We start from the raw sequence: 22,486 nt of genomic DNA on the forward strand, positions 1-22,486 counted from the left end.
TACAAAATTTACATTCAGTAGCAAAGGTGGAAACAGCTGTACAAGTTTGTTTTATTTGTTTGTTTTATTAATTCTATATTTTTGTGATGATATATGTCAATCTCATTTACATCAGATCTTAGTGCTCACTTCGGCTACACACAGGTTTCAGTACATCCCATTACAGGTCACGTCAGAACAACCTTTCGCAAACATCAGCCAATCAGAAAGCATTTTACTCGAGCTCTACTGCACTAGTTTCAAACTTGCAACTTTCATTGCAGGCTACAGCTTTGAAAAATATTTTGACAAAGTTCTCGATTAAGAATTTGAAAACTGAACAAAATTCTGGAATGTCTGATAGATGGCCATATTGTGTTCAACAAAGATCTTGTTTAGCAGGAACGAGAACTAAGATCAGATTGTAATGAGATTGTGGTATACCGTATTTGTCGTAATAAGCGCCCAGGGCGCTCTCAAACTTAGAAATAGGGGGCTCTTATTAGAATATTATTTTGGTGAAAAATCAGTTGAAAGATAAATTTCATGGTTTATGCTGACAGCCTGAAATGTTCATATACGAGAGATACATTTTTCCAGAATTTCATTGCCCATAATTAAGGGTGCATATAACACACGTGTGTGTTTTATACGTGAATATATAACTGTTGTGTACATTGATCAGTCGAAAGGGGTGCTAATTGGGATTGTTCACGAGCCTATATATTAGCAAATATCGCCGTGGGCGCTTATTACGTCGAATACGGTATGTATGACGTGAAGCAATGTTTTCCTGGTTGTTTGACGCCTCACTCAATATTGCAGCTATGTCACAGTCTAAGTTGGGAGAGAATACACAATTCCATTGCTATTCAACACCATGCCCGGCGTTGTCGCCATGGTGATGCCAGGTCGTCAAGGGATACTACCCTCCCAGTCCTTAGCGTTAGTTGCTCATGTTACCAAACTATATATTTTTGAAATATTACTTTTTGAAAATTGATACAGAATTAAAACCTGAATCAATACAAAGACACTTTGTATCATATCTTGTCTGTCTCCCAGACCCAGACCCTAGAGAGTAAATTATAAAAGGAATCCAACCCAAGTCTAGAATGGTTTGGCAAGTCTAGATTGCCTCAGCTCTACCAAATGGATCAGGGGGCAGGTCAGGTAACTTGGTCGATTGCGTGTCATCATACCCCAGCGTGGATTGTTGTTCACAATATCAATCACTAGATTGTCTGGTCCAGATTTGATTATTTACAGCCAATCATTTATATGATTAAGGCTGGAATATTGCTGAGTCTGGCATTAAATAACAAATCGTGTGTGAAAGAATTTTCATATTTAAATGATATTTTATGTAAAAGTATAGTTTTCTGCAACTTTCAGGTAGAGTAGCCATGTTCGACAGCCCTATATCGAGTAGACACAGCACCCTGCACATCCACACAACCCCACAGTATGCTTCGCGTTTACCCATGGCTAGAAGTCTTGACAATATTCCATCCACCATCTACCTGCCCAGCGAGTCCCGCAGTGGCGACCTCATCTATCATGAAGAAAACCTTTACGAGTTCCGGTCGGATAGACACGACACCACTGACCTTCGGCTGAAGGATGATGATTATGATGATACTCACTTTGTTCGGTTAAACGGCGATGACATGAATGACACAGACTCGGGAAAGATCAAGCGGCACCAGGAACAGAGGGTGTTTCCCGGTACATCAAAAGTCATCTATGAGCATGACTTACGACAGCATTATGAGACAGCGGAAATAGTCAGACCTGAAATTCAGCCCGCTGTGTACATTTCGGATAATTACACCCAAAGGGAGGCAACTCACATAAGGACAAACCCTATTTATGCGAACACAAATTCAAGAGGCCATTATGTCTCCCTGCAAGATATAAATGAGTCGACACGGGATAGACCTCTAAATTTGGAGGAATATGTCATACCTAAAAGTAGTTTACCTGTGCACCAACAGAACGGTGTTGATACTGTCGACACTGTCATTGTCACAGAAGTGCAAGAGGAACCAGTGTACAGCAAGGTCAGTATTATTATCCCCGTCACGAAGTGGAAGGGGAGATAGAAATGGGGGCTACCCATCCGTCCTTCCGTCTGTCACCTTTCATTTCCGGGAGCAGAATACAAAAACCATGTGAGATATCTTAACCAAACTTGGCACATAGATAGGTCTAGTGGCGAACTGTGCCTTTTGATAGTTTGGTATTTTTAAAAAAAACATTTTTCAAGTTTCTATGGCAACGACTTTGACTAGGCCTGCTCAGGGGCTGATATTCGTTAATAAATAAGTCTGCAGCAATTGTTATCCAAATTCCCAAACAAGAATATAAACATTACTAATGTTTATCAAAACATTGAGGTACATGTCTCTGTTAAGAAGACCGAGAGATAGGAAGAGGTTTTAATGCTTAGTTTTATATTATTGGATTGAATACAATCTCAAAATACAATGTTAAAATACAATGTTATAATACAATGTTAAAATACCTCTTGAAGCAAAGTCATGCTTTTTACCCAATTTGCCTGTCAGGTGCAGTTAGTTTAGAACCCTGAAAAGTCCCCGCCTGATGGCAGTTGTGGTGTCAACATTAAACACCTGTGCGTTTTGGTGAAAGCTGAACTACCCCCGGTGCAAACACTTATGCTGTGGTGACATGCAGAAAAAACATGACTGTGAGACTTGGTTCCATGACCCATTTGTTCATGTAGTTATGAGACCAGGGACAAACCAGCCATCTGAGGTGCCACAACAAGCTGTACAGAGTTATCTCCCTTAGCCAAGATTAAAATATGTGTCAGAGACCAAATATTTTTTGCAGTCACCGCTTCAAAACATGCAAATATTTCAGTGAAAGAAGGAGCTAAAGAAATACAATTTTTTTCACATCTTAAGTTTATAATTTCATTTTTCTTCATGACAAGTTATGTTTTTACAGTTTCTTCTGAAAGAATTATCAATTTTTTTAAAATGCCAGACCCTCACAGAATATTAAATGAATGGTCCTTTGGTGACAGTTGTAGTTGTAGTATGTCCATTTAGGTCAACAAGAAGAAGTTGGAGAAGACCGGAGCCGTGACGGACGGCTCCATGACTCCTGAGGAGGAGGAGGTTCTCCACGACTTCCAAGAGCAGCTGAAGATGCTGGAAGACAGGCAGTCCCATCTCGGCAACCGAGCCGTCACGCAGATCGACCACTCCAAAAAAGGTAGAACATGGCTGGAACAAAAATATTTGCTTACTAGGATTGGGCAGTCAGCCTCTTTCATTCATAAGATTGAAAAGTAGGATGAAATTTATTAATGCTTGTATGTAGAGCGTTGATGACTGAAACCCAGACATATTGCTGAGATTGTTTTATCAATTTTGACAATGATTAACAAGTCCCAAGGAATCAAATATTATCTCCATCGTTTAAACCTCATCGTTAAACCCAACTCACTCACTCACTCTTTTCTTGTTCAGTATATAATGTATCTTGGAATGCATGTTTCAGATTCGGATGGCAAGAAAGGGACTTGGTCACGTCTCAAGTCTAAGCTGAAAGGCGGAATTACAAGTAGGTACTCCCAGTCACTGTGCCAACGTTACCATGGTTACATGTCAGAGGCATGGTTTTTATTTATCTCCGCAACCTTTACTAAAGATTTCACCCCCTTTTCTCATTGTCCTTCCAAGTTCACCATGGATACTGTGTTCCGTCCCAAGGATTATTGAAAGTGTGTTGAGATTGTTGGAGTAGGGCTGTTTCAATATCGTGGTACAACATATCACAGTGCACCAAATCTTCACTAAATTGCTTCAGCTTTAATCAAAAAGTAACAAATCTCTGAAATTTCATCTGTAAATGACATCAAAGGTGGAATTCTCTTGCAGATGCAGGAATAGCGTTACTGTTTTGATTTTGACTTCAAAATGTGGGCTCGAATTTTGTCTTTAGATTCTCCTGGTGAGCTGGAATGGGTTGTCAGGGTTATTGTACTTCCCTAGTGATGTCCGTCCACGTGTGAGACTGCTTATACTAGTCCGGACTAATGCTGCTGTGATATTGCTAGCCCACTGAGAAATCACGTTGTAGTTTAGCATGGATACCCCCTCAGTCCTCATATGCTGACTCCGAGCTGACCAGTCCTTGTTTTAATGCCGAGCCCAGGCAAGATAACAACAAGTACCATCTTTCAACCTCTTTTGGTAAGACGCGGTCGGGGGATGGAACCCCCAACCTTCCACACTCCGGCCACATGCTCTATCCACTACACCACAGAGGCAGTCAGGGGATCAAACCCACAACATGTGTGGTGCTGACAAACCTGGAAACAATTGTGGCTATCTGGGATTGTCAGCACCATACCCAGGCTCATGGGTTTCACCAAAGTGGTATATACCTAAGATCTGCATCACTTGGTGCTTTCCTCCCAGATTAAGCTGACATGCGTGATATAACACTGATAACTGGAATACTGTTACAAGCTGCTTTACCCAACACACTCACTCACCTCATCCAGAGTCCTAGATGAGTTTAAGTAATGCATGTTGTTCTCCCTTCCCCCGTCACCTGTAGATAGTGGACTGTATTGTTGTCGTTATTTGTCACTCTATTTTTGGTGTGTGTTTCCTCTATTGTTTCAGGGAAAAAGAAAGGTAAGTAAGATTTCTTATTTTTTAACCACACAAATTGGTTTCCTGTTTGTGGACAAGTATAAACTAAAAACTTATGTTGTCAAAGTTGTCCCAAAAAACCTTGAACATCAATAAAACATTAAATTAATTTTGTTTGTCCTGAATAATAAACCTATTGGTTTATATTTTTATTCTTACTGCTCTGTAGGTGACAGTTTGGGTGATTTATAAATGGTAAATATAAAGAATGACATTATTGATATCAAGTTTATGATTTACTGTTGTATATAAATAATAAATCAAAAGTCAACTTCATTAACAATCTTCTTTTTTTTCAATTATTTCTTATAACAATTTGTGGGGAAGAGTGCTCTTTAAGGGCACCTTTAAAAAAAGGTAACATTTTCCCCATCATGTATGAAAGGTTTGTTTGTTTGATTAACGCCACAGTCAGCAATATTCCAGCTGTATGACAGCGGTCTGTTAATAATCGAGTCTGGACCAGACAATCGAGTGATTGACATGAGCTTCAATACATTTAATTGAGATACGATGACATGCATCAAACCAAGTCAGCGAGCCTGACCACCCGATCCCGTTAGTTGCCTCTTACGACAAGCACAGTCGCCTTTTACGTTAAGCATGGGTTGCTGAAGACCTATTCTACCCCTGATGTTCATGGGTCTGTAGGAAAGGAATCTAGTTACTCACAACATACTATTTCACGTTTCCATAGCTAAAACTTATAGTAAAGAGTTTCAGAAATGCTTTCATCTCTTCCATCAGAGCAAGCAAGACAATATATTATTTTTGACAAATCCCACCTTATTCTTGCAAAAGTAAAGTGTTTGATTAAAACAAGGCTTGATTGTCAAAGGAAACCACAAGACAACCCAATCATGTATTGTTTAGATCGATGCTCATGATGTCAATCACAGAATTGTCTGACCCAGACTTGATTATTTACAGACCACTGTCAAATAGTTGGAATACTGCTGAGTGTGGCATTATAAAACAAACAGCAATTTGTTTTAATTCTAAATATTTCCTTCTTCATGCATACATAGAAAAAAGAAATACATTCTTCGTTTCAATCAGATCTTGTAGCTCCATGAGTTCAGAATAAGATAAACTTTAGAACTGTTTAGATAGTATAAGTGCTTAAGTTGAGATACAATAGTGCAACTATTGGTGTTGTAGACACGGACCAGTCCCACCCTGCCCTGCAGACCCAGGCCAGCATTGACCCCAACAAGATGGCCATCCTGAAGGAGAACGCTCAGGAGAAGTTGCCAGAGAAGGAGAGCACTGAAGTTATCAGTCTGGTGGAATCAGTGAGTGGCAAAGATCTTTTATTTCTCCCTTGATGATCAATACCTATTAATAACAGTGTTATATGCCCTTGATAGTCAGTCCCTGTTATATCCCCTGATGGTCAATACCTATTAATAACAGTGTTATATCCCCTTGATAGTCAGTCCCTGTTATATCCCCTGATGGTCAATACCTGTTAATAACAGTGTTGTATCCCCTTGATAGTCAGTCCCTGTTATATCCCCTGATGGTCAATACCTATTAATAACAGTGTTATATCCCCTTGATAGTCAGTCCCTGTTATATCCCCTGATGGTCAATACCTGTTAATAACAGTGTTGTATCCCCTTGATAGTCAGTCCCTGTTATATCCCCTGATGGTCAATACCTGTTATATCCCCTTGATTGTCAGTACCTGTTATATCCCCTGATGGTCAATACCTGTTATATCCCCTTGATAGTCAGTCCCTGTTATATCCCCTGATGGTCAATACCTGTTATATCCCCTTGATAGTCAGTCCCTGTTATATCCACTGATGGTCAATACCTGTTAATAACAGTGTTGTATCCCCTTGATAGTCAGTCCCTGTTATATCCCCTGATGGTCAATACCTGTTATACCCCCTTGGTGGTAAATTATACCCCCTTGATGGTAAATAATGTAATATTTCCGTTATTGTGAACACCTGTTATATCCCATTGATGGTAAATTCATGTTACACAATTCAGAGTTTCTATTTACTTCTCTTTGATAGTGGAATATGACTCATTATCATAAATCTTGTATGTTGCATTGTGTCTAAACCTTGTCATCCTGAAACCTTTTGTGTAGCAAACCAATGTGTAGTTCCAGCCCTGCTGCAGCACCATTTCATTGCTTCACATTTCATAGCTTCACATTTCATTGCTTCACATTTCATAGCTTCACATTTCATAGCTTCACGTTTCATTGCTTCACATTTCTTTGATTCCCATTCCTTTGATTCACAATGGAGATGGAATGTGTATGGTGACCTGTTTATATCCTCCAGTACCATGAGACCAAGGATCTGGACTCACTGGTGAAGTCACTGCTGAAGATACTGGACAAGCCAGACAAGATGCTTCTGCTTAGGGATGTCAGGTTAGTTGGGCAACACTTTAACACCACTTAAGATGTAGGCTATTTGGAGATGTCAGGTTAACATGCAGGCTTCTCCTCGGGGATATCAGGTTAGTTGGGCAACACTTTAGCTCCACTTAACATGCAGGCATTTGGGGGATGTCATTCTAGTTGGGCAACATTTCAAGAACCACTTAAGATGTAGGCTATTTGGGAATGTCAGGTTAACATGCAGGCTTCTCCTCAGGGATATCAGGTTAGTTGGGCAACACTTTAGCTCCACTTAAAATGCAGGCTTCTCCTCAGGGATATCAGGTTAGTTGGGCAATTCTTTAGCTCCACTTAACATGCAGGCTTCTCCTCAGGGATATCAGGTTAGTTGGGCAACACTTTAGCTCCACTTAACATGCAGGCTTCTCATTGGGGATATCAGGTTAGTTGGGCAACACTTTAGCTCTAATTAAAATGCAGGCTTCTCCTCAGCGATATCAGGTTAGTTGGGCAACACTTTAGCATGTTTAGCTCCACTTAACATGCAGGCTTGTCCTCAGGGATAGCAGGATGTCCACCAGTTATTCACCACATGCTCCACGTCTCTCATTGCCAGGGGTGTTATCTACCCGTACCACATAGCCCGCTTTGACAACATGGTCAACTTCTACGAGATAGAGAGATACGAAGATTTATCTACCAAGCTGCATCTGCCACTTCGTCACCGAGAGAGTATGAAGGATCGGCCCAAGAAACAACTCATGACCACCGTTTTGGGTACGTACTTTCTACCAAGTTTATTCTTATTTTCTTGGCCATCAGCCCATCTACAGATATATATGTACACATTAATTCCTTGGGCGATAATGAAACATGATTAGTGTGCATGGAAGTATGAACATATAACTATACATCTCTGTGCGAGATGTAATTAGGTATTTCTGGCAGTTCTGGTGAGGTGAGGTGAAATTGGGTTTAACGTCGCGTCCAAGATTATTGCACTTATATAGCGACGTGCATGCACGTGTATGTGTGTGTGTGGCTGCTTGTACTAGTCCGGACTGATGCCGATTTATAGTGCTAGCTCACTGAGATACCATGCCGCAGTTTAACATGAATACCCCACTCAGACACAGTATACTGACTCCGAGCCGACCAGTCCTTGTTTTAGCCCCTTAATGCCGAGCGCCAGACAGGGTAACAACAAGTACAATCTTTTAACGTCTTTTTGTATGACGCGGCCCGGGATCGAACCCTGGACCTTCCGCTCTCCGGGCGGACGCTCTACCACAAGACCACGGAGGCGGTCTCTGGCAGTTCTGAGAATGCCTGTTAATAAATTTAGCACAGTTAATAAGTACAAGCTTATGTTTGCTGTTGGGTAGCTTTTTGTGTTTGATTATTGTAGATAAACCATCAGATTATGGTAAGTATCTATCTCTGTATAAAATGTATGCGCTGCAGTCAAAGAGAAAATGCATTTCATCTTCAGCACTGTTGCTGTTACACATTCTTTATAATCTGTTAATACTTTCACCATCTTTACATCTAACATTACAGCATAGAGGCAGCTGATGCAGTCTCAGCAGGCACTAATCCCTTCTATATCCTTTATCATCGAATAACAATTTCATGCATTAATAATGTGAGTGAGTGAGTGAGTTTTGGCTTTACGCCGCATTTAGCAATATTCCAGCAATATCACGGCGGGGGACACCAAAAATGGGCTTCACACATTGTACCCATGTCGGGAATCGAACCCGGGTCTTTGGCATGACGAGTGAACACTTTAACCACTTGGCTACCCGACTGCCCCTGCATTAATAATACATATGAGATGAATCAGTAATCTTGCTTAATATGCATTGCTTTTCACTATCTTCAAGCCTCTGTTTGTACATCCTAATATATTGCAAAATATCCCTAACATCCTGGCTAAACCAGAATATATATACTAATACATATTTACTCATGACTTTACATGTGATGCCCAGGTACATCTAGCTGCAGAATCTAAGTATTTCAGGAGAGTATAACATTGCTCATCTTCCCGAGGCAAGAGAGTTAACTGACTTTAAAAGTCCTGTTTCCACCCTTGCTGAACTAGGCTCATCTTCCAGAGGCAAGAGAGTTAACTGACTTTAAAAGTCCAGTTTCCACCCTTGCTGAACTAGGCTGGAATTACTGGGCTCGATCGTAGCGCCACCAGTGGCTATTACCAGTTATGTCCCTTCTAAGCCTTTCCTTAGGACCAATCAGATTCCACCTCTCGTATCACTTGCGTTTGCTTCACACAAAATGGTTGCGCCCAGTCAGGACGATCTGATCTATAATCAATATCTATATTGTGATAAAACGGGTCTTACATCGCGAAATGCATCAAATCATCTTGATTAAAAACATGAGTAGATTTGGAAAATATCTGCTGACAACGAGTTGGTAGTGCACATGCTTTGCAAATCCTGCAATCCACCAAAATCTGCACGACAGTTTATGAACTGGATTTCGATTTCGGTGCGCAATTTTGATTGGAATGTGCATAGACTCGTTAGTCCAGCCAAAATGTAACTCCATAATACCAGCCTAGTTCTGCAAGGGTGGAAACAGGACTTTTATAGTCAGTTAATTCTCTTGCCTCGGGAAGATGAGCCTAGTTCGGCAAGGGTGGAAACAGGACTTTTATAGTCAGTTAACTCTCTTGCCTCGGGAAGATGAGCCTAGTTCGGCAAGGGTGGAAACTGGACTTTTATAGTCAGTTAGCTCTCTAGCCTCGGGAAGATGAGCCTAGTTCGGCAAGGGTGGAAACTGGACTTTTATAGTCAGTTAACTCTCTAGCCTCGGGAAGATGAGCCTAGTTCGGCAAGGGTGGAAACTGGACTTTTATAGTCAGTTAACTCTCTTGCCTCGGGAAGATGAGCCTAGTTCGGCAAGGGTGGAAACTGGACTTTTATAGTCCGTTAACTCTCTTGCCTCAGGAAGATGAGCCTAGTTCGGCAAGGGTGGAAACTGGACTTTTATAGTCCGTTAACTCTCTTGCCTCAGGAAGATGAGCCTAGTTCGGCAAGGGTGGAAACTGGACTTTTATAGTCAGTTAACTCTCTTGCCTCAGGAAGATGAGCCTAGTTCGGCAAGGGTGGAAACTGGACTTTTATAGTCCGTTAACTCTCTTGCCTCAGGAAGATGAGCCTAGTTCGGCAAGGGTGGAAACTGGACTTTTATAGTCCGTTAACTCACTCGCCTCAGGAAGATGAGCCTAGTTCGGCAAGGGTGGAAACTGGACTTTTATAGTCAGTTAACTCTCTTGTCTCGGGAAGATGAGCCTAGTTCGGCAAGGGTGGAAACTGGACTTTTATAGTCAGTTAACTCTCTTGCCTCAGGAAGATGAGCCTAGTTCGGCAAGGGTGGAAACTGGACTTTTATAGTCCGTTAACTCCCTTGCCTCAGGAAGATGAACATTGCTGGGTACCTGATGCCAGCATTATGAAATAGTTAACACCAATAACGTATGCATGTGCTATATTATTCAACATTAAGACCTTATCTGCTGCACACGGCTAGTGATGCCTAGCTGGAGACATGGTTTCCCACATCTAGTGCAAACTTTATACCGAAGTTAGAGTGGAATTAATTACTGGTCTATCCCTGAATCCCCAAACTTTAGCCCCATAAAGTAATATAGGTTTTACCTTACTGTTAAACAATTTAATAAGTACAGTTGCAGATATATTTGGGACACTGTATTGTAATTCCTTTACAGAAAGTAGTGCCTTTTTTGTTTTTGAGGATACAGTCACTGTACATTTCGTCCATGACAACTGTGTAGAGACACCTAGATAGTTGTAATAACGTGATGTTTTCATCTGTTTTCCATCCATGAACGTTGTTTCATAACTCCGTCGGTAACTACTGTTCCTTAACACTAGTATCTCCGTCATAAACAGGTTAACCTGGAATACCCATGTGGTGTTATTTCTCAGGTTTGTCATCAATTTCAACGTCAGTCAGGGCTGGGCTGAATTCCTGTGGGTGATCATGTGACTCCCTTTGACATGTGACATCATTCCAGCCCCTGGGCGTGACTGGCGGTTACTTCGTCACTGTTAACACAATCATTAATAAACAACTTGCAAATCAAAGAAAAGTTCGCTCTTCATTATGTCTTGCTCCATCATCATAGGTTTCAGCTTCCTCTTCTTCTCTCGCACGGTCCTAGAGAAGTCTCCACTTATCCACAGTCTAAGTCCTTGGTCTTGTTCGCGGCTGTGAATGTGTCACGTCTATGGTGATCATCCAGTATCAGCGCAATAATAGCCTTTCCATTTATTATTAGATGAGCACGGTTGATGTCTGTTTTGAAGTCATCTAGATCAAGTTTGTTTCCAATAATCTCTTATAGTTGCCTCACAATCTTGGTACTTGACCCACCAAAGAGATTCACAAGAAGAATATGCCCTATTAGCACCCTAAGCTTACAAGGGCTGATTAGGCTTGGGACTCTTTACACAATCTTAGTAACAAATGTTATATCTGGGATAACACTTTCTTAGTAAAGTAGAGATTCTTGTACATTATTGGGTTGAGTCCCATTCAAACCCACACCGCCAGAGTGAGGCACATAATCGCCAGACAATCTTAGTGCTAAAAAAGCTTTGTGAATAGGCCGCTTGGTGGTCACAATATGTGACCTGGATCCGCTGGCACAAAGTGATCTTAGCGCAAAGGTGACCGTAACTCCCATACTTTAACATAGGCTTGCAATAGTTGTAGCACTAACACTGCTTTGTGCAAGTGGGCCCTGGCTGATTGTGTGTCATTGCAGCCTAACATTGTTCTTTATGCTGCTGACCACCATTGCCACTCAATATTTATTTTCATTAAGGTTCGTTCTGTATACATACTGAGTGTCTGACTGGGCCCGTTCCACAAAGCAATCGTAGTAGTAAGACGATCGTAACTCCCATACTTTAACATAGAATTACGACTGTCGTATCACTATGATCGCTTTGCGATCTTGATGCCATGTTGATCGTAAGGCTGTGATAAAGTATGGGAGTTACGACCAACTTAGCACTAAGATCGCTTTATGGAACGGGTTCCCGGTCCCTTATTGTCTGTTGTTATGCTACTGGCTCATGCCGTCAGTCATTACAGGGGTAGACAACTCATTTAATCCAACAATTCCACCACTCAGCTTGTACTAGCAGCTCATCTAACACAAATAGTGCGTGAGTGAGTGAGTAAGGTTTTACGCCACTTTTAGCAATATCTCAGCAATATGTGGGGATCCAACCCGGGCCTTTGGCGTGACATGTGAATGCTTTAACAACTTTGCTATCCAACCACCATTTGTAAAACAAATAGATCGGGGGCAAAATTAAGTAAACCTTTGAATTACCTGGTCTTAGACTAGCAGATTAATGTCCGTGTCTAATACTACAAGGTCTGATCCTGTCTTGGTTATTTGCAAGCTGCCATGTTGATATAGCTGTGTTATTGTTGATTGTAACTCTGTCAATATTGCCATTTTGTTCTTTTAACAACTTGCATTGTTCCTGGCAGAAACAATTTGCATCAGCTCTGAAATGATGTATACAAAATGGGAAACCGGTTGGTCCCGTGATATAGGTGTAGTTTATCAGGTTATAAATCTGGACATGTTTCAAGCCTGTAAGGTATTTTATTTGTTATAATTAGAAATAGAGAATTTGAAATTTAAGTTTTTTTCTCATCTTACAAAGCCATGTATTTTCTTTATAAAAGCACAAAAATAGGACAGTGGAATTTTATTATTATTTCAACCACTGACCTAAACAAAAATATGCATTAAGAATCACCAGCACTGGTTTTTCCAGATGAAAATGGCCACTTCCACATCAAGACAGTGGATCAGTATGAACGGGATAAGAGGACGGAGGCTAAAGTTCTACAAACCATGAAGACTCACTCAAGTTTCGACAGCCCCCAACCAGTTGCAGCTAAACCAGTTGCAGCGAAACCAGTTGCAGTCAAACCAGTTGCAGTCAAACCAGTTGCAGTCAAACCAGTTTCAGCCACACCAGTTTCAGCCACACCAGTTTCAGCCACACCAGTGGCAGCTAAACCAATCCACCTCAAGGAGACGTCGGCCATTACATCTGAACACAAACCTGCCACGCCCGAGCCGATCCACTGGGTGAAGCTCAACCACGTTGCAGACAGTGGACATAAGTAAGACTTTCGCCACTGTTAGTTGAGTTTTGTTGAAAGTTCATTACAACATACATGACAATAGAAATATGACCACCTTATGACTTCTGCAGTATGCGTGTCTTCATAGACCATTTTGTTCTTTGTTTTGAGGATGTTCCTGTTCTTGTTTGCAGAACCGATGAAGAAATAACTAAACATTACAAATAGGCTTGTTTTGAAAAATAACATCATAACAGGTTTTGTTACATTGTTTATCAAATGTTTTTCTTCAGGAATTATAACAACTAGCTTTTGATATCACATAATGTTGGGGTATTTAGCTAATATCAACCCTGACAACTGTCTTATATCATATCTCTATGTCAGAATGATGAGATTTGATTGGTCCTTGTGATCTTGATTATCTAGTATGTATCCCGCCTTGTAGGGAATTAAATTTCTTAGCAGGAGAATATATCCCTTATACCCCGCCATGATCAGGTCAGGCTGCATGTAGATTTTTGGTTGGTTTGTTGTTTAACGCCGCACTCAGCAATATTCCAGCTATATGACGGTGGGCTGTAAATAATCGGGGCTGGACCAGACAATCCAGTGATTAATATCACGAGCATCGATCCACGCAATTGGGATCGATGACATGCATAAACCAAGTCAGCGAGCCTGACCACCCGATCCCATTAGTCGCCTTTTACGACAAACATAGTCGCCTTTAACGGCAGGCATGGGTTGCTGAAGACCTATTCTTCCCGAAATCTTCACGGTTTTTGAGAGGCAGAATAAATCCCTTATGCCCTGCTTCAAAGCAAAAAGCTGCACAATGTTTCTGAGTCATGAAAGTCATGTTTACTTTCAAATTTGAATTTGTTTTAATTCTTTTACAATGTCATATTAAAACATGTTGGTAAGATAAATTCGTTCCAGCTAGTGGAATAAAACCAAACGAGGGTGAAAAGCTGTCAATGAAGCAGATGGATATTTGCTATAAGCCATCAATGAAATAGACATATTTATGTGAACCATCCGTGAAATAGACAGACAGTTATGTGATATGCTATCAAAGAAAAAGATAGTGAGCGAGTGAGTTAAAATTTAACGTCACATTGGCATTATTTCAATCATATAGCGACGAGAACAAGTTGATATATACACAATTTAGTCATGAATACAGCAGTGATATGGAGTTTAACATTGCATTCAAGATTATTGTACTTACATAAATAGCGACATGTGTGCGTGCGTGCGTGCGTGCGTCTGCTTGTACTAGTCTAGACTAATGTCAGTCTTAATGTGCCAGCCAACAGCTTAACATGGATACCCCACTCAGACACAGTATACTGACTCCGAGCCAACCAGTCCTTGTTTTAGCCCCTTAATGCCGAGCGCCAGACAGGGTAACAACATGTACCATCTTTTAGCGTAATTCGGTGTGACACGGATGGGATCCACTGTCCAGGCAGACGCCTTATCCACTAGACCATGGAGGTTGTCAGGAAGAGAGACATTTACATGATTAATATTTGTTTTGGGATGGAGGTGTTGACATTTTTAATGTTTTATAGAAAGTGTACAACACCATAATCACCTCTGTCTATTTGGTAGCCATTTGGCACGACCCAGTTGTAAATAAACTTCATGAAATAATGAAACTGTTTTGTTAAAGGAATGAAGAGGTGTGTCAAAACATTTCTTACATATCTGACCTGCCTAGAAGTAAACTGATGAGTAGAATGTCCTTGGAACAAGAGGACGGTCCTCTCTGTCATAGCCTTGTATTTTCCTCCCCGACATTGTGTATCAATATCTTCGACTCTCAGTTCACTTATGTGTGATAATGCTTTAAACTTTAATTACCTGGTACATGAGAAAACAATATGATGTTTAAATTACATATTACTTAATATTTTTTCAGACGCACAATTCGGCAAATTTTCAATAATAAGGATGGCATTCCACACCTAAATTCCACGGTTGTGTTTGTCCCTAAGCTAAAGAAAACTTTAGGTATGCTTTCCAAAATCTCTTGGAGTTGGGATAGCTTGGTTTTAGTCACGAAGTCCAGCTTTTCATAGAATAAAGAGTTCTTTTTGTATCAGTTTGTGGAATTACCTATGAGATAACCTTCCCTATCATCTCTGTTATGCCAGGGATCATAGAACGGTATCTGGTCCTTTGTTTCGTCTTACATCAGTGTAATCAGAATTGTTGGCTTATATTATACCTAGTGACAGGCACTACAGTTTGTGGTCTGTTTTGTCCTGCCCAGTAACGAGTTATCTCCCCTTGAATGAGGCACCATTTTAGCCAGTGAGCTGTTATTGACCAGTTGTCTTATCAAAACCTATAGAAGTCAGCGGGTTGGCCAGGATAGCCATTGTGACATCAAAGAATTAACTGATATTGTTTGTGACATATTTAATGTAAACTGAAATTTGATTTAATTGTCTTACAAAATTAGTTTACTGAAAATTAGTCTGTATAGTTTGTAGTGATGATCAGTGTGGGTACCGCATTGTCTGCATAATGTTGACCTGCCAGAGGAGTGGCTAGGATCACCACTTCTGTTAAGCCAATCACATGGATCCACCCCAAGCCATATCCATAACGCTCCTCCAAAAGAAGTCCCTATGTTTCTCAGGGTAGCTAGTGTATTCAGGGATGAGAAAGATATTTTCCTTTTCAGCTGAAACTTCTCTTCAATGGAGCGTGGCCCATAATTTGGGGGTGTTTATGGGGGTTCAGGGGGGCTTGGAAGCCATCAGATTTTAACAAATTTATGGTCATTAAAATTCGCGGAAATTCGCGGATCTGCAGAAGATTCTCACCCCTGTGTATTTGGAGGTTGTCTTTGATCAGTAGAACATGGTTTGACACATCTCTAATTCCTCTAACATTGTCATGATTTTGAAGTCAAAGTTTTTACACAATGGAAATCTGGACACAAGAGAACTCTTTTTCTAATGCTTTAAACAGGATTTGGATTTCTTACAACTAGAGAATTCTAGAGATTTTTCTTTGTAGATTTTTAGTATGAATTCCTGGGTTGTTGTTGTTGAAGTTTCAGTCAACGCCTTTCTTTGTTGTCTGTGTGACCTTCACCTTATTGACTGAACATTTTGGGTTTTTTTTACATAGTTTATAATCCCATCATCGGCTGCTCATTAATCAGCAAAACACACAGGCATTGTGAAATTCTGTAATTAATGTATGTAATTTTCAAATAATCAAGATCAGATATTTGTGAATGAAATTGTGCGGTGTTTTGCTGTTAAGAATGAGCTCCTACTTTCTGTAGTTTGCTTTTTCATAACATTTTACATTCGACCTACCCTTACATCATGTACTCACGGCCATCTTATCCTGACATATTGATTTGGTTTCATCTCAGATCGCAATGTTTGCAAACAATGTTAACAGGTGGATTATCTTCCACACAATTATATCATACTGTTAGGGCTGGGACAGGTAACTCAGGTACCTGCGATGGATGGGTACTGAGTAGGACCCAGGTACCCACAGGACTACCCAGACCTGTTGTTAGTCACGTGATATATTGTTTAATGACAAAAATTATCTAAACCTATGGTTACACTACGTGTCACTAATGTTCACATTTCTTTCTGACTATGCACCCATTCCTTCTGACTTTTATATGTTTGAATAAAACTGAAACTTCAATGTATGCATGACTAGATCGTTTTATACATGTATAATACATTTTGTCAGGGCTACGGTCAAACTATTTCCAATCGGACATTTTGTACCTATCTCTTGAGACCGACAGCGTGTACCCAGGTAGGGTTGGGTAATAGTGGATGGGTACCCGGGTAGTAAATTTGGATTCGTCCCAGCCCTACATACTATAAGTCATCATTAGATGCAGCTTGTAAACTCAAGCATGTACATGCACAACTGAACTGCTTTTTGTTCAAGATGGTTTAACACAGCATATTTCTATATTAAATCAAACTGCTATGTCATATACAGAGCTATTTGCCCCTTTCAGGACTCCGCTTGAGAGGGGGCCTTATCGGTCAAGTTTTTCTACCAGTTCGTATCGATGAGGTGCTCGTGGACAGTGCAGCTGCAGATGAAGAGAAACTCCAGGTGACTTGTCTCTCTTTGCTATTTCAAATCAAATCCCAGCACAAGGGGCACAGTTTGGTTGGATTTGTCCCGTCGTAGGGTCCTGCAATTTGATATTTTGGATTTTGTGCAACCAAATAAATTGTACTCAAAAAGTCTCAACAACAAAAATTACACTTCACAAAAAAAGTTCATGCCACAAAAGAACATTGTTGCAAGGTGTTTTTCTTTTCTTTCAAATCAGGCTCATATGTTTATATAAAAAATATCTTGTTTTGTTGCTAAAGGTGAAGTAAAATTTGATACATACTCCCATGGGATAGTTGTATACATTTGGATTGTATACATGGGATAGTTGTATACATCAGGGATTGTATACATGGAATAGTTGTATACATGGAATAGTTGTATACATGGGGATTGTATACATGGGATAGTTGTATACATGGGGATTGTATACATTGGGTAGTTGTATACATGGGGATAGTTGTATACATGGGGATTGTATACATGGGATAGTTGTATACATGGGGATTGCATACATGGGATAGTTGAATACATGGGGATTGTATACATGTGATAGTTGAATACATGGGGATTGTATACATGTGATAGTTGTATACATGGGAGATTGTATATATGGGATAGTTGTATACATGGGGGATTGTATACATTGTAGTTGTATATATGGGACTTTGTATACTTGTATACATGGGACAGTTGATTAATGGGATGCAGATTTGTATAGACAGTGATGTACGATGTCTGTATTTCAGCCTGGTGTGACGTTGATATCGGTGGACAGTCAGAGTCTGGGTGGCTACACTGTGGAGGACACAGAGGAACTGCTGGAGAAGGCATTCCACAGCAAGGCCACGACCAGGATCAAGCTGGAGATCAACACGGACAAGCGTATGGCTTGACTCACCTCAATGTGTGCTCATGAACAAACTGCAGCAGACATCAAATATTATGTGGTCTTAAGGGCTTGGAAAAGTTACCGGTACAATGTGATTATTTTTCCCTGGTCAGTTGAAGATAGATTATATTCAGACACAGACAAGCGTATGGCTTGACTCAGCTCAGTGTGTGCTGATGAACAAACTGTGGGACAACTGCAGCAGACATCAAATATTATGTGTTCTGAAGGGCTTGGAAGAGTTACCAGTAATTATATTACCCTGGTCAGTTGAAGATAGATTTGATTCAAACCTTTCTAAATGAGACTTGTGACACTGTGAACACCATTACATGGCTTAACTGTTCTGCCTCTGTGTATCATGGCAACCAAGGTAAAGGTCATTTGAAGCATTCCATTATGTGACGCTATAGTGATTGACATGTCATGAGGCATCAAGTGCCAAGGAACTTGTCATGAGGCATCAAGTGCCAAGGAACATGTCATGAGGCATCAAGTGCCAAGGAACTTGTCATGAGGCATCAAGTGCCAAGGAACATGTCATGAGGCATCAAGTGCCAAGGAACATTTCATGAGGCATCAAGTGCCAAGGAACATGTCTTGAGGCATCAAGTGCCAAGGAACATGTCATGAGGCATCAAGTGCCAAGGAACATGTCATGAGGCATCAAGTGCCAAGAAACTTGTCATGAGGAATCAAGTGCCAAGGAACATGTCATGAGGCATTAAGTGCCAAGGAACATGTCATGAGGCATACATTGTCAGGGCATGTGATATGTGATAGCATCCTGTCCAACAAGGTGTATACCTACCTACATGTTTAACCCTACCTAGTGTGTATAGTACTACAACCAGCCCATCTGTGTCAACCCATGTGTCAACCAATCCTGTATGTGTGTTAAGCCATGTGTTAACCAGTTCTGTATATGTGTTAACCCATGTGTCAACCAATCCTGTATGTGTGTTAAGCCATGTGTTAACCAATCCTCTATATGTGTTAAGCCATATGTCAAGCAATCCTGTATGTGTGTTAAGCCATGTGTTAACCAATCCTGTATATGTGTTAACCCATGTGTCAACCAATCCTGTATGTGTGTTAAGCCATGTGTTAACCAATCCTGTATATGTGTCAACCCATGTGTCAACCAATCCTGTATGTGTGTTAAGCCATGTGTCAACCAATCCTGTATGTGTGTTAAGCCATGTATCAACCAATCCTGTATGTGTGTTAACCCATGTGTCAACCAATCCTGTATGTGTGTTAAGCCATGTGTCAACCAATCCTGTATGTGTGTTAACCTATGGGTCAACCAATTCTGTATGTGTGTTAACCTATGTGTCAACCAATCCTGTATGTGTGTTAACCCATGTGTCAACCAATTCTGTATGTGTGTTAACCTATGTGTCAACCAATCATGTATGTCTGTCAACCCATGTGAGTAATACTACCCTTCAACCATCTGTGTGTGTCAACCCACATGTCTGTCAACCAATGTGTGTCAACCTGTTCCATGTGTGTCTTCCAAACCATATGTGTCAACCACATCATGGGTGTCAACCAAAGCATGTGTTGTCACTGCACACAGAAGTGTAACCCGCCCTGTGTGTGATCCTACACAGTGTAACAGTGTCAAGTTGTGTACAGGTTCTTAGACTATGTTAGATACTGTAGTTAGAATTTACCCCCAGCAAACATGGATCATGGGCACATGTTACCATAGTGATGGCACATACAGTGGTCATGTGTTACCATAGTGATGACACATTCAGTGCTCATGTGTTACCATCGTGATGGCACATACAGTAGTCATGTGTTGTGATGGTGATGAAACATACAGTGGTCACGTTTTACCATAGTGACGAAACATTCAGTGGTCATGTGTTACCATAGTGATGAAACATAGTGGCCATGTGTTACCATAGTGATGACATATACAGTGGTCATGTGTTACCAAAGTGATGACACATTCAGTGGTCATGTGTTACCATAGTGATGAAACATTCAGTGGTCATGTGTTACCATAGTGATGGCGTATACAGCAGTCATGTGTTGCCATAGTGATGAAACATACAGTGGTCATGTGTTACCATAGTGATAAAACATTCAGTGGTCATGTGTTACCATAGTGATGAAACATAGTGGCCATGTGTTACCATAGTGATGAAACATTCAGTAGTCATGCGTTACTATAGTGATGGCACATATAGTGGTCATGTGTTACCATAGTGATGAAACACAGTGGCCATGTGTTGCCATAGTGATGATGTATTCAATGGTCATGTGTTACCAAAGTGATGACATGTAGTGTTATTTGTTACCATAGTGACAACATATACAGTGGTCTTGTGTTTCCATAGTGATGACATGTATAGTGGTCATGTGTTACCATAGTGATATGGAGGAACACTTGAAACAAAACACAAGTAGAAGGGATTAAGAATACGTACACCATAGGAAGACTCTATTTCATTGACCAGAAAATGTGTACCTATTTTGGGAGGGTACAAGCATTTCACACCAGTGAGAGAATCCACCTTCTTCAGCCAACCCACACCCCACACCAAGTTTCTGTTCTAGCCTTGGGTCCTATATAAGCCACTCGGGAACCACATTTACTCAATTCCAGAGACTGTGTGTCTGGTTTTCGCTTCGTTAGGTACCTGGGACCATTGTCAGAAAAATAAATCGTTATAGGTCGCGACAGAAATATTAAAGATGGCTCATCATTATTCCACTGCCGGAAAAAAAAATGAAAGATCATTTCATCTATCAGTATCTAAATATTTGTATTTGCTTGTTGGGGCTTTTCTTCATATTCAAAAAGGAATGCTACTCAGGTCTTTGAGATGTCTTTATTTATGTTATTTGTTGAAGACCAGAGGTGAAATCTTGTCATGTTTGGAGGTTTGAATCAGTGAATCAAGAGGTGGTTGAGTCTAGTGACGTCAGAAGTCATGAATCATGTACATGAATCATATGTAAATACATTCCATGTTAATTGAGATATCATTTATTGTCTTGAAAAGTGTGATGTATCATACTAACAGGAAGATATTAATGACATTTACTCACCAAAGTTACGGATCATGAATATTTTGGGGATACTGTTATGAACTTGTGTGCTCAGTCTATAAATCCCCAAAATATTCAGGATCCCTGAAACATTTTGTTCAATGTGTACATATCATATATTTAGCCATGTGTTAGTGTGTAGTGTTCTGAGTTTGATATTGTCCTCATTAACTCAGCATATTACTGAACAGGTGCTTAAGATGAAGGTGCTGTAGTTACCATAGCAACCAGATGTTCAGCTTGAAGTCACAGTAATATGCATTTCAGGAATTAGTAAAACATGCAAAATAATGAGAATATTCATATTTATATTCATATTTAGAACCTTTATCACCAACATTATTGGGTTGTGCTGCTGACTTGACTAGTATATATTCTTCAAAGAAATTCTTATATCTTCTGTATGAATTGTTGCATTATATCATTCCATGAAATTTGTGCAAATTGTTGCAAACATGACAAATTTATTTATTGATTTGTGTTTTCTGCACATTCCATGATTTACATTTTCAGGGTGGTGGGTGTTATTCCTTGCAATAAAAGTCGGGGAAGTGTTGACATGTTGTGTTGTTATTGTGTAGAAGGATCGGCTGGGATATCTGATTGACACGTCAACTCAATAAGATCAGACACGGTTCTCTGATCAGGTACTTCTCTCCAGGTCTTGATCAAATTGGAGGAAAAGATCTGAATATAAATGTTATCAAAATATTATCATGCTCTTCTTATCTATCACTTTGCTTTCCCATTCAGCTGACAAATTTTTACAAACGTCGAATCATGATAATAATTTGAGGTGTCTTTTCTTTCATGGTGTCTACCAACATTGGCCAAGATTTAGAAAACGGCCCTTTTTGGCCTGCTCGAAATAGAAATTCTTAAAGTTACGGGAATGTTCATAATACTGTTAACTAGCCTTTTTATTTCTATATCACCACTTCAAGATCCAGGTTAGAATTGGTCTTCAGCAACCAATGCTTGTCAGACAGACAGGATTGGGTGTTCCCGCTTGCTGACTTGGTTTTTGGTTGGCATCATATCCCAATTGTTGTTTGTGTCGATGTTCATGATGTCAATCACCGGATTGTCTGGTCCAGACTCAATTATTTACAGATTGCCTTTATATGTACAGAACTACAAATACTTCCTGAAAACCGCTAAAATCAGTCTTTTTCTGAA

At 40.3% G+C, this 22,486-nt stretch overlaps 1 protein-coding gene across 1 annotated transcript in view; it reads left to right on the forward strand.

The window, feature by feature from the left end:
- Positions 1-21,863, forward strand: part of LOC139452174 (PDZ domain-containing protein 7-like) — an 88,369-nt gene extending 66,506 nt beyond the window's left edge. The window contains exons 9-18 of the mRNA XM_071233536.1: positions 1,375-2,042; positions 3,060-3,225; positions 3,514-3,576; positions 5,838-5,971; positions 6,983-7,074; positions 7,661-7,821; positions 12,897-13,251; positions 15,143-15,234; positions 17,237-17,337; positions 18,093-21,863. Of these exons, the coding sequence (XP_071089637.1) occupies positions 1,375-2,042; positions 3,060-3,225; positions 3,514-3,576; positions 5,838-5,971; positions 6,983-7,074; positions 7,661-7,821; positions 12,897-13,251; positions 15,143-15,234; positions 17,237-17,337; positions 18,093-18,239 (1,979 nt within the window). The 3' untranslated portion in view covers positions 18,240-21,863. The remainder of the gene's footprint in view (positions 1-1,374; positions 2,043-3,059; positions 3,226-3,513; positions 3,577-5,837; positions 5,972-6,982; positions 7,075-7,660; positions 7,822-12,896; positions 13,252-15,142; positions 15,235-17,236; positions 17,338-18,092) is intronic.
- Positions 21,864-22,486: the final 623 nt, after the last annotated feature.

The sequence above is a fragment of the Haliotis cracherodii genome, unplaced genomic scaffold (assembly GCF_022045235.1).
Source record: "Haliotis cracherodii isolate W230 unplaced genomic scaffold, xgHalCrac1.p SCAF_9, whole genome shotgun sequence".
Lineage (NCBI taxonomy): Eukaryota > Metazoa > Mollusca > Gastropoda > Lepetellida > Haliotidae > Haliotis > Haliotis cracherodii.